Below are 19,615 nucleotides of genomic sequence, written 5' to 3'. Positions count from 1 at the left end.
GTGGCCGCTCCCGGCCGGGCCCCTCCGGTACAGGCCGCCCCCGGCGGACCCCGCCCCAGGTACAGCGGGCCTCTGCCCGCCCCCGGAGGCCGGCCCGGCGCCATGGCAACCGCCCCGGGGTGTGGCGGAGTGACGTGCGGGTGACGGCGGCGGAAGTGACGACGACGCGGCGGGCGGGGCGGCGGCGGTGCCGGTGTGCGCGCGGCGGTGTCTCCTTCTCCTCAGTCACGGCTCCAGCTCGGCCTCCCCGCGCCGCCATGTCCGCCCCCGGCAGCGGCGGCGAGTTCGGGAACCCGCTGAGGAAGTTCAAGCTCGTCTTTCTGGGCGAGCAGAGCGGTGAGCGGGGCGGCGGGGGGCGGCGGGGGGCTGGCCCCGGCCCCGGCCCCGGCCCCGCGCGGGGGGAGGATGAGGAGCCGTCGTGGGCCTTCCCCTGCGGGGGGGCGGCGAGCAGCCGTCAGGGGCCCGGGGGGGCGCTGGGGGGGCGAGGGAGCGCCGAAGGCTCCCGGGGCGGGGGAGGATCCGTTGAGGGCCGTGAGGGTCTGGCGGCGGCGGCGGAACCGTTAAGGGCCTCTTTCCGCCTGAGGGAAGGCGGTAAGAAGCCGTCAGGCCCCCCGCGGGAGGCGGCGGCCGGAGGGAGCCCGCCCGAGGGAGGGGCGGCCCGGCGAGGTCCGGCCTTGGGCTCCAGCCGGCGGGAAGCGCGGGGCTGCTGAGCGGCCCGGTGCCCGTGCCCGCCGCGCAGCCGGCCTGCCTGCCCCCGGGCCGCCCGCCCGCCGCCGTGCGTGGGGAGGCGCGGGGCCGGGCGCGGGGAGCGGCGGCGGCTCGGGGGCTGCCGCTCCGCCCCGTGTGCGGTGTCTCTGGCCGTCGCACCGCGCGTGTGGCGTACAGTGGAGAGAGGAAACAAGCGGCAGGGCGGTGCTGTTGGTGTGGCATGGCTGCTGCCTCCCGTAGCGTCTTTTTGTTTGTTTAACCTGAAGTCGATTCCCTTTTGTACTCCTTCCCTCGTAATATATGGATGAGTTGTATCCTTTCCTTGAAATTATGGTGTTCTTTGTTGTATTACTCTTTAGATCTCTTACCGCTTACCTTGCGTCAGACCCCAGAACTGTAGGTCTTAGAGGAATCTCTAGAATGTATTCAATTCCCCTGCCTTACCAAGGCAGGATCGACTTTACTGCTGATAAACATTTGTCTAACCTGTTTTTAACCCTCTCCAATATTCTCAATTCCACAACATTTCCAGGCAGTTTATTCCTTTTCCCTCTTCTTTTTCATCCATGTCCTTTGAATTTTTCATGGTTTCTTCCAGCTTCCCGAGAGAGAATCAGAAATCGTACCCATGGTTCCCATTTCTTGTCATTTCTGCACTTTGTCTCTTGATAATATTTGGAGATGTAAATGTAAAGTTTTTAAGCAAGCTACCAAAGTTTACTCTGTATCTAAAATCTTGTTATCAAGAAAGGATGTTAAGCCCTGAATGTTGCTTTTCTATCCAGCCAGAGGTGGCTAAACAGCGTTCAGGACATCACTCTGTCTTGGTTTGATGTTTATGCTTGCAAGTCCTAGACCTGGTGATTACATAAGTAGCAAAATATGAGTAACAAAGCAGATTTACTGCTTGCTTGAAGCAAAGACATTATTTTTTTGTCATATGCATCACAACATACCTAATTTGAGGACCAAGTTATCATCATGTTTAATTTTATTTACTGAGATTGATTTGGCTGAACATGCTTCTGTCATTTTGTAAATTAATTTCTTAGCTGGTTATTTTTCAGGAGTAGCCTTAGATTGGCAGCTGCATTCTGATCAGTATTACCAGTGTGTGGCTTCCAAAGCAGTGGTTATTTTTTCCCACTGCTGCTTGAAAGTAACTTTTCTCTTCTTTTGTAGTTGGGAAGACCTCTCTGATCACCAGGTTTATGTATGACAGTTTTGACAATACTTACCAGGTATGTGGTAGTCTCTTTTTTTTTTTTTAATAGATATGTAGTATCTATTAATAATCTATATTATTAATAGATATATAGGGTAAATCTATTCCTTGCTATAAAATTGTATGCCTGTGGGAACTGTTAGGGCCAAGCGCATTTTTCCATGAAATGTCATTTCAATATCATGTAAGGTTGTAATGTGCCTTGAAATGGAGATGAGACTTCATGATTAAGCCCAAGCATCTAGTATGGTGTCAGGAAATACAGTGTACAAAAAAGTGAGGTTTAGATCCTGTCTGAATATGTGAGATGCCTTGAGGAAAAAAGGGAGAAATACTGGTTTATGGGGTTGGCTAATGGAGAAGATGATGGATATGGAAGTCTCAGGAAGCAGTTAGAGTGAGTAAGGTATGAACGTTGTTTCTCTAGCATCTTTAGAGGTTTTCCATTTAAGTAGGAATAGTTGAGTCCAGAGAGATAGGTCTGCAAGAAGTCAGCATGGTATATTCTTTCTTTGAGTTTTTTTAATTATTACTGCTTGGTTTTTTTTTTTTTTACTAGAAGGCTATAGATGGAAAAGGCTAGGGAAGTTCTGGCAGGGAAGGAGCAGAGTAGGGATGAAGAGGCTGCAGGTGAAAAGCTGAAGATATGTAAGAGGCCTGAAGATTTCGGGAAGGGTTAGTCCTATAAAAAGCACTTAGCAGTATTTCAAGAGAATACCAAATACCTTTAAAGAAGATGAGACTAGGGTGTTTTCTTTTACTCCAGGCCAGAAAGAGTTGCTGGTTTAGACTGGGATAGTTTTAAGTTGGAAAAGGAAGAGAAGATTTTTTTTCCTTGAGGACTAGTCTTTCACTGGAACTGGATCCTCTGGTGCTTTCTGTTTATTTTCCTGACTTTTGTAAGGTGCTTTCGTAGATTTATCTGCTTATAATAGTTGTTATAAACTGTCTCCTGGCTGCAGAAAATTGGACTCCCAGAAATAAGTACTTGATACAGAAATTGACTGTTGTGGTCTCATCTGCTTTGGAATGGTTTGCGTTCTGATGGAGGCCTTCCACAACACATTGTGCACCCTTGTTAATACTGGAGATAATCTGTCTAAAATACTAAAATTTGTTATATCTGTAACCTGTCTTCTGGTTAGGGCTAGGACATCTGCTTGATTTAAGTGCCTGGGAGCACATCTAACTTAGTAAATGACTTTAAATGTCTTTATCGGAATTGCTGTACAGCAATGGAAGCGTGAATGGAAGGAGACCTACAGGAAGAACTGCTTGGGAAATGAATGTCACTGGAAAGGAAGCACGTTCTGCAATGGAAAGATCCAAATAAACAGTGCTTTTTAGCTTTCAGTGCAGTTGCCCGCAGTTTATATATGTAATTTGCTCTACCTTTTGATTATTTCTAATAAGATAATTCTTACCAGACTGAATTGTGGTAGACCAGAAGGGGATGCCTGTTCAGATATGATCTTTGTTAAGATGCATGAATGTCAGGCTGAAATTGAGACTTGGAGGTTCTTGTGCAGTTGGGAAGTGTTGGAAGAATGATGTGAAATGAAAATGGTGCAGATACCCAGATTGCTTTGTTTTTATCAATTATATTGAAGGCAGATGACTTCAGCAGCTAAATTGTAAGTTTGTGAACATTTCTGGAAGTTTGTGTAGAAAGATCTGATGTGCAGATGCTGGAAGGCCAAGTTGCAGTTACTAATGCTTTTCTTCTTTTCAGGCAACCATTGGAATTGATTTCCTGTCAAAAACAATGTATCTTGAAGATCGCACGGTAAGTGAGGCATCTGTGTGATAGCATGGCAACTGCAGTCACGGGAGCAGCAGTTGCTGTGCGTGCTGTTTCACCTGGCCATTCCTCCAATGGTTGCTGAAATCCCACAGCAGCTTTCAGAGGGACAGCCTTTGTTGAATCAAATTGCTGACCCACTCTCCTGTTTCAGATCTTGTTAATATCTGCTATCTCTAGAATGAAGTCAAAATCTGTCATGCAAAACTGGGGCAAGCTAATGTCCATATACTGGGGAATGGGCTGTCTGTTATGTGTACCGTAGGCATCGTTTGCTCCCAGAATTTGAGCTGTGCCTCTGAGATTGTTAGTATAAATAGGTCTAAGCAGATGCTGGGCAGTTCAAAGTCTTCAAGTCATTCATGGTTACCAGTGGTGGCGAAGTTCCTCCTCCTTGCAGAAAGGCTCCTTTTGTAACACATTTCTGATGCACTGTTAATAAAGCAGTTTTAGATTTAGCTTGCATGACACTACCTTTTGCATAAAGAGATCCGTCGCATCCCTCTCCTGTCTTCCAGTATTTATCTTTTCACTAGTTCAGGTTTTGCTAGTTTTACTACTGGCTGGAAGTATGAAACTGTTGCAGGGAGGAAGGGGCCAGTGGTGTGGTGGAAGTAGTTTATGTTGCTTTGGGGTTGTTGTTTCTGAAGAAGTCTCATGCCAGTGCATGTGGTGAGTTTCATGGGTGCTTCTCTGCCATCTTAGCAGTGATTTGCTGTTAGAAAAGACCTTGCACAATCTTTGAGAGAAACTACTTTGGTAACATTCTTGAATGGTAGTGGCAGTGGCAGAGGAAGACAAAGATTCTGGGAATGCTGCTTGGCACCTGTGGAAGCAAGTTGGAATGCCTGTATGCTGTTTTCAGCAGTGTAGTCTTATTTCTTGTGGTTGTGTAGGTTAGGTCCCTCAACCGCTAGCCACTATCCAGAAAATACCATTTTCTTTGCCATGTTGGATATACTGTTAGCTTTCCTGGTTATATAAGTGGTCCACAGAGCCCATAAAGCTTGTTTAAATAACAGAGAGGTGTTGAATGCAGATAAGAGGAGGGAGAAATACAAGCACACAAGCTCAGAGAATTCAGACATTGAAATAACTTCTTATATGTGGCTAATGCTGTGTTTTGCAATAGGCTTTGACTGCTGGGCTTGAAATGAAGATTGCTAAGCCTCTGACTGCAGCATATGCCTTGGCGTATTTGATATGTCCTTACACCAAATGATAAATCCTGAAATTATACCTATGCTGGATCACTCGGCTCTAAATATGGCCTGGGTAGCATGTACTAGCCAACAGAATGGACAAATACACATGGAGTGTGTTTCTTCAAAACAATCTCCAGTAGCCTCCCACAGAAGGCAACAGTCAGTGTGTCATTTCCAGCACGTTGCAGGTGCTTTGGGACCTGTGGCATTAAGTGAACTGGGGCCACGAGAAGCCCTGTCCTCGATCCTGGCTGTCACGCTGCCAGTTCCATGTTACAGCTACAACCGCATTCTTGAGGGACGTAGTAGTAGTCTTTTCTTTTCTGTGTCTCAATATCCTCACAGACTTGTTGGATTTATGCATGAGATAAGCCAGTCAAGGGTGTTTGCTGTTCCGGCTTGTACCCTGCTACTATGCTTCACCGGGTCTGGCTTTCCAGTGGGTTCATCAGTAGCTGGGTGGTGCACTCCTCATGGTTAGGAGTCACTGCATCTCACTGTAGGTTGCAGTCTGCTTGTGAGGCCATTATAGCCAGAGTCCTTACATGGCAGGATGCCCTCAGGTATGTATGCTTCTTTCCCTTGTCAGCAGATGGTGTGAGAAGGTATTTTCTAGGGATATCTTGGTCTTACGATGAAATGGAACGATATATGTGTGAGTTGTTAATGGGTCTGCAGAGGGAGGGAAGTTTCTCAGATGTGCTGGGCTGAGGTTGCTGTGCGAATGTGTTCAGAAGTGTCGTTGGCTCTTTTCACATTTCTGTTCCATTTTAACTTTCCTTTTGTTGCATTATTTTTGCCTTGCAATTTTTTTTTAATTATTATTTTTATTTCACTTGAGTTTTGGTTTTGTTTTTCATTTTCCTGCTCTTCCCCCTCCTTCTTCCCCTACACTTTTCCATTTCCCAGATCAGGCTGCAGCTGTGGGATACAGCCGGCCAGGAGAGGTTCCGCAGCCTCATTCCCAGCTACATCCGTGACTCTGCTGTGGCTGTCATTGTCTTTGACATTACAAGTAGGTATTGAGCCGGAGTGTCTGCAGGGACCTTGCTTTTAACATGTACCTTTTATGCGTTGGAAGTAGTGGTGTTATCTGAAAAGAGTTAAGATAGACCATTGGCCCCAGTTTCATGGGCTCAGGGGGACATAGCTGAGCATCTTCCCCCACAACCAGTGGTAACTCCATCCCGTAGTACAGAAATTGGGAAACTGGAAAACTCTGGTCTGCTCAAAGCAAAAATGATAAAATGACATAGAGGATTGGCAGGTAGGTGAATAGGGATTGTGACTTCTCGTTTGTCTGCTGGTTGGAATGAAAGGTGGTTGGTAGTCTTTGGAAAGCTGTGTACCTTTTCTGATTTGGGTTTCAGTTTTTTTTAAACCTCAATTATTTATTTTTTTTCCTTTCTGGATAACTTGAGAGGTAATACAAGTAACAGCTTCAGATGCCAAAGCAAAAGAACACTGTCAGAGTAGGTAAAACAGTACAACACCCATTTAAATAAAAGATATGTAGCAACTTAAGAGGATTCAAGACTCCCATTTCTTTGAAGAAGAGCGCTGGCGATTCATATGTGTAACGAGAGCTTTTGAAAGAGAACAGATGTAACTACCATAGTTTATAAAGAGTAAACAAGCGTAGAGGGAAATTCCCTATAACTTTTAGTGTGAATATTTTAAGTATAAGATACAAAGATATTAATTCATTAGAACCCATTCCAGTTGATCTGGCTCTTTTGGTTAAGCTACAGTATTAGCATAAATATCTAGACAGGATTTATACCAGTGAGCCAACACCATGTCTAAGGAAAGAACGCAGCGCAGATGAAAAATCTCTGGCCCGTGTTTATTCTGTCACAAACTCTACGGCTTTATGGGCCAGGGATTTGTTTTGCTTGGGTTAACTGAAGTGCTTAACAAATAATAGACTTCTGTTATGATTTATCTTGCATATTGAGGGCAGATAATCATGTGGCCTTTCTCCCAGTCCTGTAGCTTAAGTAGTTGACTTTGGGAGGATTGCTGGTTTGATGTAAACTAATGTAGAACTGAAGTGATCTGTTTGAGGTGTGCTGAGATGTGCACGTGGTAACTTATGCTGGGAACTCGTCTAGGTTAGGCAGGCTGCATAGGCTGGCATCTTCTCTCCCCACTGTTATGACAGTACAGTACAGAATGCTGTTTATCCAGGCAGGTGGAAAAATCTTGCCAGTCTAGGCAGTTCTGAACAGCTTCCACACACGTCAAATATAATTAAGTGAAAGCTGATCTCATCATACTTTGTTAATGGTCCAATCTTTTCAGATAATTTCATTTTTTCTTTTTTACTGCTCATTGTTCTGTTCTTAGTGATTGAGAGGCTTTTAGTTTTCTTGTGTTAATGAAGGAACATGCTTGTGTACTTCTGGGGGCATCGTGATGGTGAGCACTAGTGCATTTAAAAAAAAAAACAGTTTCCTTTATCACTCTGAAGAGCTGTATGTTGTCTTTTGTGGTGGGAACCTCAAATAGTCTCCTGTAAGTTAATCCTGGTCATGGTAGTGTAAAATAGGGATAGTCCCACAGGGTATACTTAAGTGCCAGCCAAGATACTTTTAACTTGTAGAGAAAAACTGTTAGCTAGCATGTGGGGAGCTGAGAAGAAAAATGAGAAATTGCTTAGTTACTGTTAATCTGCTGGGCATCTTGAAATGCAAGTAGCCTGTGGAGACATCCGTGGTGAAAGTCCATACTGCAACTTGGGCCCCTTTGTGAACAAGTTGCCTTGTTTCTGAGAGAGGCTGGGTTAATTCTTGGTTGAGGAGCTTTCATCTTTCCGTACTGGTAGGGTCATCAGCACACTGTTATGTTTGAGTGGTTTATATTTTCTCTTCTCCTCCAAAATGGGTGCACACAAATTTTGACTTGTAGAAACAAGAAGCCACAGAAATACTGCAGCTCACTTTCTCAGGTCGCTTCAGGGGTGCCTGCATGTACTTGCATATTAGCTGAAGGCCTTCCCTCAAACAGCACTACCCTTCACTACAACAAGATTACTGGGACCAGTTCTTCCCTGGTTCTGTGGTACTTCCTCTGGTTGCTTCTTTGTGAGTCTGAAGTTTGGAGTGTTTAAATCATCAGTTTGGTAAACTTCCTGGGTGAATAGTCTGGTGTAGCAGCAATGTTTCGGGGACTCTGTGGGAGCTTGTTGTGAAGTCCAGAAACAAGAGCCAGGAGCTGTCATTATCAATCTGATCTTTCAGCACTGATGTAATATTGTCCAGGTGCTTGGAGATAGTCACCCTGAGTTTCCTGGGGTAGTAGAGCCCTGACTTTTGCTACTGTAATCAAGGCTGCCTTCAAAACAAAGCATGAGCTATAAGCCCTAATCTTCCTGAAGCCGCAGTTCATCAGATCTACATATCCTGATGTAGATAGGATGTTGTTTTGAATCTGCTAGTAGCAAAACACTTTTCAGGCATGTGCTCTGTCCAGCTTGTATTTCTTTTCTAAGCAAGCCAATTATTGGTCCTTCTGTAACTGCTTTCTCCCGTGTAGCCAGTCTCCTGCAAGCTGCCTTATTAACTACAGTTCTGTGCATAAACAGCTGCTCTCCCTCATTGGTGAATAAGTGGCTTTGTGAGCACATTTAACCAAGTCATGCAATTAAGCTGGGAACCAGTATCTGCCCTCCTGTGAAACTCATGCCTGTTGAGAATGCCAACAGCAATCGTGTTTTCTGGCAGTGAGTGCTACTTGTACCGCTCACAGTGTGGAGTAATGACTGGGAAGGAAATGTTATCACTCCCAGTTGTGAAAAGCTGCTGTTCAGCATTCAGTGTGGTAGTTGGGCATGTTTTGACTATTGTTGTTTCAAACAGGCAGGTCCCAGACCTTAGAGCTGCTGTGTACGATAGGTCAATTTGTGTTTGGGCATAGTTCTGGAGATCAAACTGTGCCTCTCATAGCATTTGTGCTTGTATCTGACTCTTGTGCTTATCTGAGATGGTGAGCCCTGTGCCATTTGTGTCTTGTGAAGCTTGCGGTGTGTAACACCTGCTTTTGTTTCAGCTGGAACAGAGGTTGTTGATTGCCTTAATCTTGCCTGAAGATCCTCATTGCTATCTTCTGGATGCTTGATGCTGAAGAATAGATGCTATTTTACTACATGGCTGGGGGAATTGCATGTCTGTCATGTGGGAATTGCCCAAGAAAGCTGTGATTTGAGATGCTCTATGCTAGGAGTCCTGTCATGACCCCATACATAATCCTGGGTAGAGCAGGAAAACCAGCTCTGTATTGTTAGGCACTGCTATCAGCAGTGAGGTAGCAGTCATAACCTAGGACTCTTTGGGAATAACAGAATCTCTAGATGAGCAAAGGAAGTAATTAAAAGCACGTTGTCTACAAACAGTCAAAAAAGCAAACTTCTGTGGTGTTTGGATATTTGGGGTAAGATTACAAGGTCAGCTTCTCAGACTGAGCTGCATACAGTTGATTGTAGAAATGGCCTTTTCTCTAAAGGACAGTTTCCTCCTTTCTTTTCTCTCTTGCTCTCTTTCTCTCTCTTTCTCTGTGCTCTCCCTGGCCTGGTACCAGCAGGTTCGGCTGCAGCTTTGGGACACAGCAGGCCAGGAGCGGTTCCGCAGTCTCATTCCCAGCTACATCCGCGACTCCACTATTGCTGTGGTAGTCTATGACATTACAAGTGAGTGATACTTTGATGTCTCATTATTTGAAATACTACATGTAAGCAGAACTAATAAGTTACAACCAGAAGTTCTGCAAAAAGATGATTACCATTAGAAATGTTTTTTCCCCCTCCCTGTTTTTCTGAGCAGAAAACAATTTATGGGTCATTTATATGTGGTGTGGTGAGATCTGGAGAAGCACCTGAGTACAGGCATAGCATTCTCCCTCTCTAAAAAGTTTTATCCTCAGCACTCCTATTTGATTCTTCTTTACAGACTTGAATTCTTTCCAGCAAACCTCCAAGTGGATTGATGATGTGCGGACGGAGAGAGGAAGTGATGTCATCATCATGTTGGTGGGGAACAAAACTGACCTGGCAGACAAGAGGTAATGGAGGGGAGCTGCCCTGTAAAAGCAAGGAACTGGCTGACTGGTCTGTCTTCAAAACAATTGTTGATTTTAAATGAAACATAAATGGCTTGTCATTAAGTTTAGTTTTCTGGTTTCAGCAAATGAAAGTTATTCCCTTTCGGTTAAAACAAACCCACCTGAAAAACCCCTCCTTTTATCCCTTTACCACATTTCGTGATTTTTCTTTTCATGTTGAGATAAAGCCAGAAGGATGTCTTGGAAAAGTAAGGAAATCTACTGTAATCCTATTTACATCATTCTACATGTGCAACTGTTAAGTTCATAGTACAGTTTCTTGTTACAAGATGAAGCATGAGCTTTTTACAGTAACAGTCTAAAAGGTTTCCTTCTGAGAATCAGTTTCATGTCGTAACACAAACTGAGATGTTGTGGATATGTGAGAGGAAACTAGATTAGCAAAAGTGGGCTTCCCCAAGAGATGTAAAAAGTTAATTAGACTCTTAAAATCATGTGGACAATGTACTGCACAAAAATGTCATGAAGTATTTTCCTGCTAAAACTCTTAATCCTACAATGCCACTTCAACCAACATAACCAATGTAATGGCTTCTTAGACCACAGGCTTGTGCTTTTGCGTTTCTGTTTCAGATTCTTCTCTTGATTGTTGATTTAGCAAAAATTTTGTTTGTTTTCAGAGATTTATCATTCTTTATGAAGTCATCAGAAATTGTAGATAAGGAAAGATTTTTATTTTAATGGTTAGTTTCAGTAGTAGTTGGCAAAGGGAAGATAGAGTAAGCCATGCAGTTCCTTACAGTCCAAACAGTTTAAGCTGAAACATCTTCACATACACAAAGTACTCTAAAATGTGTGGTTTGTATGTCATGGGACATACAAAGTATTGAAATGATGAGGAATTACCTGATGCAAAACAAAGCATCTTAAAAAGACAGAAGTAGAAAACGCCTGGATTGCACAGCAAAATGAGGTCTTACAAAATCAAACCCTTATACTTCGGTTGTTCATGAGACGCTTCTGATCTGATAACAGATTGAAAGGCCTTACAGGTGGAACATTAATGTTTTCTCAGGAAAATCTGGCATTATTGTCTGAACTGCCTGTTTACTGTTTCTTGGGATGATGGCCCAAATAGGGATCTCACTGTTTCACTGTTGGATGCTACCACATTTTAAATTCTAAGCCTTGCATTACTCAGTCCTGCAGTGTACATATTGCTGCAGAATGTATTGTGATGTGAGTTTTCCCTTGTGGTTTTAGTGTTGTCCAAATGCTTGTACAAGACAATACCCAGCATCCTTGGCTGCACAAAATGGTGTCAGCAGATGCTTTCTGCCCTTTGTCCCTTAAAAGTCATGCTGTTAGGTTTTTGTTTGCCATGCCTAGTAGGAAAAGCACAGACTATTCTAATACTTGCTAGTGGCTTGAGTCAGTGGGGAAAAGGATAAAGTTAGGCTCCAGCTGGGCACTGTATGGGCTTTGTACTGATGGTTCTTAGAGAAGTGTGTTCTCTGTCCTCCATGCAGACCACCTTAGGCTTGACAACTGTTGGCTTTTCCCACTTCCAGTGGGAGGCCATTCTAAGTGTCCTGTGCCTTGCACTTTGGAATTATTGGTGAAGCTTGGTGCTCAGAGCTTCAGAAATACGATAAAAATGTGTGTAGCTGATTTGGATTAAGAACTGCTGGTGGCAAGACCTCGATTAGTCTAGTCTCAAATCAGCTTACAAAAGCAGCAGAGCAAAATCCAAGGTGGTGTATTGTAGTCAGTTCTGGATGTTGACAACTTAGTATCTCTTATGCCCTCCTGGGAGCTAGAAGTAACTGCAGCTCCCTAACTGAATAACCTGGCATTTAGATTGGAGGCCTTCTAATTTCTATCAAAATCCAGTTTTATCTGGAACTGGAAAACCCAAGGGGATAATTACAGCCTTGGACAATTTCCTGATAGTACTTAAGTGAAGTGGAGTGCGTGCACAGGACAGCTGATGCAGCACTGCCATAAGAATTAAAAATACCTGAAAATTGTTTGAAACATAGCTACGTTTGAAGTTCATATAGTGCTAGAAGTTCTTATTTTAGAAGTTTAATGTGACAGTAGTCCTGGTCTAGGTTAGAATGTGGAATTATGGTGTATATCCAACTTCCAGGAGAAGAAGCTGCCTTGCCTTTCTTTTAAAAGGAGGTTAGATTTGTGTTAGGCTGAAATACTGGTCCTTTTAAGGCTGGACAAAGCCACAGTATCAGTCTGAGCTTGGTCATGTTTTGCAAAATGGAATACAGTGTATTGGAAGCCATTCGTTCTATGGTAAAAACCAAGTGATGATGCAAGTTAAGTTCTGAGGCCAAAAAGCTGAACTAAAAATAACACTGTTCTTATCTGGTACAGCCTGTTAAATTTTTCTTCCCTGTTAATGTTGCTTCACTTAGTGGCTATTTTTTCCGTGCAGTTTTCATTTTGGTTTTGGAGTATTTTTCTTTGTTTAGGTTTTTCTTTTCTGTGATTTGTTCTCATTGCTGTAGACAGGTTTCTATAGAGGAGGGTGAGAGAAAAGCCCAAGAACTGAATATGGTGTATATTGAAACCAGTGCTAAAGCAGGATATAATGTGAAACAGGTATGTACAGGGTATTGATCAGAGATGCAATTGCAGGTGCTCGCTCGCAGGCAGCAGCCTAGCACTTGCTGTTGCAGTGTACTTGCTGCTGGAGCCTTTCTGAAGTCTCTCTGTAACCTCATGGAATTCTCTTCTGTTGACTTTTGGGAAACTGCTTTTTGTATCAGGTGCAGTGTATGGGGGTTCTTCCTTCCTTTGAGGATGCTATGAATGAGGTGAAATATCCTGCACAAACTTCATCCTGTGCTGACCATCCATTACTAACAGTCAAAGTCCAGGCATTCCCTGAGTATCTTACCTGAGGTTGTTTCATTCAAAGCTGGAGGACCTGGGAGTCTTAAAGACTTGGAGGTCCTGAGGACACCACTGATGGACTGAGCGCTCTTGGAAGGGGTGGTGAAGCAGCTCTCCAGTGAAAAGCATCTTGGTCACAGACATCTCTTAATGCTTCCTGTCTGTTCTTCCTTTCTGTCTTTGTGCTTCTGTTTGCGTCTTCATCCAGGCAAATCACTACAGAAGAAGGTGAACAGAGAGCCAAAGAGCTGAATGTGATGTTTATTGAGACCAGTGCAAAGACTGGATACAATGTGAAACAGGTAGATGAATGTTCTATTCTAAAGCCAGGAAATCTGTACTTTACTGCTCTGTATGTGTATGCTCTGCTTGGGGGTTGTGTTCTGTCAGGTATTTACTTGTATTGTTTAACGTCAGCCCCTGAAATGCCTTTTGCCCAATGATTACTGCTGCTGCTGCTTTATCTGGAGGAAGCTCCTTCCCTGTCGAGTCAGTGCTTCCCTGTTAAATTAAGCAAACTTAAATTGAAAGAAAGGAGAACCTAAAACTAGAATGTGCTGATGGATAGGAGTGGCACTATTTTGTGCAGCCAGCCAAACCCAGTTCTGTGCATTCCCTTTGCTTTTGTTAACAGTTAATGCACTGTTTTCTAAAATCAGTGTTGGCATTGGCTGGGATAATTGCTTATGATGCTGGTGCGCTAGAGTAGAAAGAAGTTCCTGCTTCTGTTGCAAGCCACAGAGGAAAATCTTGGAATAGTTGAGGTTGGAAGGGCTCTCTGGAGATCTAGTCCAACCTTCATGCTCAGAGCAGGCTGCCCAGAACTGACTCCAGCTGAGTTTTGAGTATCTCGAAGGATAGAGGCTCCATCTCTGCAGGCAACTGTTGCAGTGTTTGACTATCTGTACAATAATAATAATTTAAAAAAAGTTAAACTTTTTTTCTTATGTTTAAGCAGAATTTCTTGTGTTTCAGTTTGTGCCCATTGCCTCTTGGCTATAAGCTTGTGAATGCACTCTTTGCTAGTTCAGGAATCATTCTGAAGTGTGGCAAAACTTGGGGAGTAAGGCAGCTGTAAAGTCCAGGGGTCTGCAAGGAGCATAAGTACTGCTGGTGGCAGCTGGGAAACATACTTACCAGCTTGCTGCACACCAGCTGGTTAGGAGAACCTCACATGGGATTAGGAGACTTCGGTTTTGTTTCTTTTGGCTATTCTGGATTGAATCCACTTTAGTCTTTGGTTCTAACTTACTATTGCTTTATTTGCCTAGCGGGTGTTTGCAGTGAGAACTTAAGTGACTAAAGAGATGCTAACGGCAGCACCTTGCTGGAACCTCGGTGGCTCGATTTTTCAAATAATGCAGTTTGGAGGGGTGGATGAGAAGCCCCTACCAAGCTACTGTGAGAAAAATGATCATTAGGACATCTTTCCTCTAGTTCTTTATGCAGCACGTTTCACCAGACTGATTAGCAGTGTCTGAATTGTGTTAGCTGCTGCATTGATGTCAGCAGGAGGAGCTCTAAGCATTGACTTGGAAATCTTTGCAAAACTATTTTCTGGTTTTTATGGGGATATGATAGTCCTTCCTAGCTCTAGCGTGTCCTTAATAGCTTAAATGCAGCTCACTGTTTCTGAGCTGTTCTGCTCAGAAATAGCTGTTTTGCAGCAGAATTGAACCAAAAGGATGGGCTGTAAAACCTCAGTCATTCCATAGGCTTCTTAAACCATCTGCCTCTTGCAAGGTCACTCATCAGAAGTCCTGAGTTGTGCGCTGTAATGGTGCTGTGTGCAAAAGCAGTTGAGGCTGGAAATAGTAAATGGCATGCTTAGTGCAGGAGGGGAACTGTTCTGTGTGTCCCTGGAAGAACTGTTGGTAATTAATTCTATGTTGTGTTCAAGCAGAAAAAGGTAAAATAAACCTGCCTGTTTGATAGGCACTGAATAATAATTTAATAAAACTTGTTAGATTTCATAGATAAAATTCTCATGGCATTTGTCAATCTTTGCTTGCTAAAGTACCTACATTACAAGTTTGTACAGTTCTGTAAGGCAGTGGGGTTTTTAACGTGTATTTTTTTTCTGACAAGCCTTCAGCTTTCCTATTGCTGTTTTTCAGCTTTTCCGTCGTGTGGCTGCTGCCTTACCCGGGATGGACAGCACACCAGAGAAGAGCAAAGAAGACAGTATCCTTGCTTTCTCATCAGTAACTTTTCCTGTTCTCATAGAATTTGGCAACTGTCTTTTGTTAGGTTGGGCTTACTGACTTTTTGGCACATTGTGGGGAGGGGCCTTACTGGGTTTTTGCAGAGAGGTGTCTGAAACCGCCAGTATAGTGTAGTGCTTAGCTGTGGACGTAAATTGATGACCCTGCTTGTGGTCTATATATAAACATACACAACTACTTATAATGGCAAGCACAAATTTTGCTTTTTCCACTTAACCTTAGGATAAAATGTGCACAGTTTTAAAATACTGTTGATGTTTTCCTCTTTTTGCACAGAGCTGTCTTCTGTGCAGACCTAGCCGATTGGGCTCTGTTCTCTAAAAGGTCGTGACATACCAAGTCTGCTGGTTTGCAGTTAATTCTGTTCAGGCATGATATGGTTTGCTCTGCTAAAACACCTGCCCTTAGCAAGAAGGGACAGCTAACAACCTTCTCAGATACTGATCCCTTTCTCTGTTCTTTCCTTCTTGTTTTTCCTTGAATTGGGTGATTGCCTTAACTTGTCTGCTGCAGTGATTGACATCAAACTAGAGAAACCTCCTGAGCAGCCAGTAACGGAGAGCGGGTGCTCCTGCTAACAGGCCTGTTCTGTAGCAGCACATTCCCCAACCGGCCAGTCTCACTGAAGAACATCACCGCGCATTGGCTAGGCAACCCTACTTTGTGGGCTGAAAAACCAATCTACTAAGCGAGCGAACTCCCTGTTTACTGGTGGGGAGCAGCCCCGGCCGCCCCTGTTACTGCATGGTATGAGCCCTGAGTGCAGAATGAGTGTCCTGTCTTTTATTTTATTTTTTTATGTTGTTGCACTTTGGCACTGTGGTGCCCTTTACACTCTCTCTCTTCCTCTCCTCCTCCCCCTCTTCCCCACCTCGAGCCTGTCTGCTCAGATGTATCTTGTGAATGCAATGGAAAAGCCACAAAGTTAGGGAAGACAAAAATAAAGCTTGGGTTGGGCTTTCCACCTTCCTTACTGCCTTGCATCCTAACTAGTTCCCTGTCCACTCCAGCCCTGTCTTTGTCCTGCATCCCGACTTCCTCTCTTGAAAGGCTGCTCCTTTTAAACCAGTCAGTTTGACTTGGCCTTGCCTTTTTGGACAATACAGGTTATCTGTTTCTAGGCTTTTGCTTCCTGCAGGGCACACACAATAATAGCTCCTTAGTTTCCCCTTTCTGTGGATAATCTTGGCTAACTCATTGCTCACGACTTCTGAGTTTTGCCCCTCGTGTTATACACAGCACTGGAAACCCCCAGACTCTTGATAGCTTTGGCCTTGTTGCTCCCGTTTGTGTAGCAGAGACATCCCACAGACTGCTCTCCTCAGTTGGAATATCTTCCCATCCAGAGGATGCTGGCGCTCGGTGAGTGTTGGGTGTCAGATGTGGGGAAGGAAGAGGGTACAGAGGCTTTGCAGCTTGAGGCTGGGTGGGGAGAGTTTCTCAGGGTGGTTTGTAGAGACCTGGGACCTGTCTGTCAACAGAGAAAGCAAACAGTTGCTCAAAATCCATCACTACAGGGCAGCAGCTGCCCTGGGAGTCACAGATGCTGTTCAGGCTCCTTTCGTAGTCTCTGTTCTCCTGTTCCTCATCATGTAGACTGGGAGCTTCTTCACGTGGAGCAGGAGAGCTACAGCAGAGCGAAGGGCAGCGATAGCTGTTCTACTCCCATACCTAGGTTGCTGCTTGGTGAAAGCATACATAGCTGCTTCTGCCTTTGTAGTAGACTTCTGGAGGATGGGGCTAGTAGCATTCTCATTTTTGGGGTAGTTTGAAGCTGCAGCACGGCCAAAGCTGAGATGAGCAGTGGCAGGGATTTATTGTCAGACCTGGGGAGAGGAATGGAGGATTGTATGCTGCTGAAGCGAATTTTGGTGTCACTTCTCGACCTTGGAGGTTGGGAAACACCTCTTCTTTCCCCTGCCCCTGGTTTCTAATTATGTTAATAGAGCTTTTCAGAGACTTTTGACTGGGGTTTTTTTTCATCCATCTGTCCCAACCAGAAGTCGTTAGGTTTGTCTGTTGACAGAGAGGAGGATAAAACAGTCAGATAATGGTAAGCCATTCGCTGTTTTTTTCATCTCCTGGCCTGTGTCATGCTGACAGGGAGGATGCTAGTAGGCAGGAGAGTGACTGACCACAGTGTGATGGGTGGGGACAGCAGCATTCAGTCATTAGTGACACTCCCCTAGCAGGATGTCCGTTGGTCACTGACACAGCCTGCATGCTTCAGAAGCCTGTGGGCTGTCATGGGAGGGGAAGGGGCAGCCTTGGACTGGAGCTGGCAGTCCCCACGTTGGCTTGCAAGTCACCTCTCTGCTGGTGACTGACATTCTGTTCCCCAGAGCCCTGTCCCTTCCCCTCCGGGTGAGCTGGCCTGCAGGAGGAAGCTGGGATGTGGTTTCCCATTCTACTCTGGAGTGTCCTTCCCCCCTTTACACACAGTCCCAGCTGGCAGAGCCAGGTCCCACTCGGCCCCCTCCTCTGTACATACCCCTGTTGTGTGGGAATTGCTGATGTTTGTCGGTGTGTCCGTGTCTGCCGTAGAACAGGTTTTGCTGTCCCCTTCTCACAGGCAGGTGTGTGCTGCTCTGCTGTCGTGTTGTTGAGTCACGGACCAGGGGGGAGGGAGGGGGGAGACCCTAAGTAATGGGGCAGGTAATTAGTGAAATGAAATAGTTCACTTCCCACTGTCTTCTCTATGGATGTGTATAATATTGAGTGTGTGTCTGGCCCTGCTGTCTCCTAGCTGTTAGCCGAGTAAGTGTGACTATTAATATGAGTATGGACTGTCTGACCACAGCCGTGTATCACACTAAATAAAGTTATTTCACCAACACCTTCACTGTCCTGCTGCTGCGAGGGCCCTTGGGCTGCCTCTGCTTGTTTTACTCATAGGTTGTACAAGTCCGTCCTGTGTAGAGTACAGTGGGAGAGGGGTGAGCTCTAGGCGTGGCTTTGGGAGTGGCATGAGAAGGGCTTTAAACCGGCCAGGTGGGGCCTTTAAACTGGTGGTGGGGTCCCTCTCCCCATGCCCTTGCCAGCCCCTTCCACCCCTGGTGGTGCAAGGTGTTTGGGAACCTGATGGCAGTGTTCCTTTGCTGGGCACAGGGACCCCCCCTCCCACAGGGACCCTGCCAGGGAGGGGTGCACAGCTGTCAGTACTCCTTGCAGTGCCACATTGATGTCCCAGATGTGCCCATGGAGACTGTGTGTGATGTGCTGCACAACATCAAGTATGGCTGGAATGTCATTGACACATGTGACATTGCCTGGGTGGCTGCCAACGCTGATGTGGGCTTCTGTGCCTCTGAATGGGGGTTTGGGGGGGGATGGCACTGGCTGTTTGCCACCAAAGTCTTGGCTTATGTTAAAGGGGCCACCCAGTCCGAGCTGCCTGGCAGGAGGGAGATGTTTAGGGTGCAGGACACCGCTTGGGACCTCTGCTACATGAGGTAGTTGATACCACTTGGGCTGGGAAGGGGCAGGGTCGGTGCTGCTTGGAGGAGACAGGGAGAACACCAACTAAACTAGAGGACACCTGGGCCAGGCAGAAGCCTCTGGAGTGTCTGCACGTCCATGCAGGCCCCGCATGCTGTTCAGGCAGCTGAAACTTTTCTGCCTGTTCAGGGGTGTGGGAACACCGGAACTCCAGCAGCCGAGAGCAGGTGTCACACCATTGTCAGCTTCTCTGTCAAACACCCGGCGAGTGAAGAGCAGGCTGGGCTGGAGCAGTCTCCTAATCACAGTCTTCCCCTGGCCTGGAAGGTCCCGTTAAGGGCAAAATGACAGCATCACAGAAGGGTTGGGGTTGGAAGGGACGTGACAGACCACCGAGCTCCAACCCTGTGTTTCCTTGGCACAGGGCTGAGGGTGGTAACAACCAACCCTCCAGAGATTTCCTGAGCGGGAATAAGGAATTCCAGTTGCTGCACTCATTTTATTTCAGTCACTACAGAGAAGTCAGAAACACCACCCACAAGGCCGGAGCAAGGGCTGTCCTGATGCCATCTACAACGTGATACCACCACGTACCACACCCAGATTTGCTAGTAATGAGCATGTTTTCCTCTGTGCTTTGCCAGCGCAGGGTGCAGCAGGCTTCGTCCCCTTTCTCAGAGGAGAGACAAGGGGAGTTTACCTCGAAGTGGTGGGGAGTTCTGATGGGAGGTCGTGAGAGGGACAGGGCTGTGCCAAGCGAAGGAAGCAGGTTCAGCGAGTGAAACCCTTAACCGTGCAAGCACCACACCTGAGGGAAGCTGGACAAGTGCCTGCAGCAGTTCAGGAACATGCTCCAAGCGTCTTGGTCCTGTGTCGCGGGGGTCATTAAGCAGCAAAGAGGTACAAACATGCTTTGGCAGACTAGTGCAGCTAGAGATGTGCACTGAGTTTGAGGGGATTTTACTCCTGTTCCTTGAGTCCCAAGCAAACCCAGTAGCGTAGAGCAGAGGTAGGACAGTGGAGAAGGAAAGAATTTCATGTC

General features: G+C 45.6%; 1 protein-coding gene across 10 annotated transcripts; it reads left to right on the top strand.

Moving 5' to 3' along the window:
* The first annotated feature begins 142 nt into the window (after positions 1 to 142).
* Positions 143 to 17,971, top strand: RAB41 (RAB41, member RAS oncogene family). Of its 10 annotated transcripts, none has more exons than XM_040614131.1 (9): positions 225 to 336; positions 1,891 to 1,949; positions 3,666 to 3,719; positions 5,849 to 5,954; positions 9,521 to 9,626; positions 9,886 to 9,997; positions 13,119 to 13,212; positions 15,028 to 15,094; positions 15,649 to 17,971. In XM_040614131.1, exons 2-9 carry the CDS (start codon positions 1,924 to 1,926, stop codon positions 15,711 to 15,713), a joined length of 630 nt encoding a protein of 209 aa, XP_040470065.1. In that variant the 5' UTR covers positions 225 to 336; positions 1,891 to 1,923; the 3' UTR covers positions 15,714 to 17,971. The 10 variants fall into 10 exon arrangements, 7 of the variants coding, with proteins under 7 accessions (XP_040470062.1, XP_040470066.1, XP_040470061.1 ...); XM_040614130.1 differs by having other exon boundaries at positions 9,518 to 9,626; XR_005830896.1 differs by lacking the exons at positions 5,849 to 5,954; positions 15,649 to 17,971 and adding an exon at positions 12,523 to 12,616 and having other exon boundaries at positions 143 to 336.
* The last annotated feature ends 1,644 nt before the right edge of the window (positions 17,972 to 19,615 follow it).

The sequence above is a fragment of the Falco naumanni genome, chromosome 14 (genome assembly GCF_017639655.2).
Source record: "Falco naumanni isolate bFalNau1 chromosome 14, bFalNau1.pat, whole genome shotgun sequence".
NCBI classification, from domain to species: domain Eukaryota; kingdom Metazoa; phylum Chordata; class Aves; order Falconiformes; family Falconidae; genus Falco; species Falco naumanni.
The sequence above is the reverse complement of the archived record's forward strand: the minus strand, read 5'-3'. Positions and strand labels throughout refer to the sequence as shown.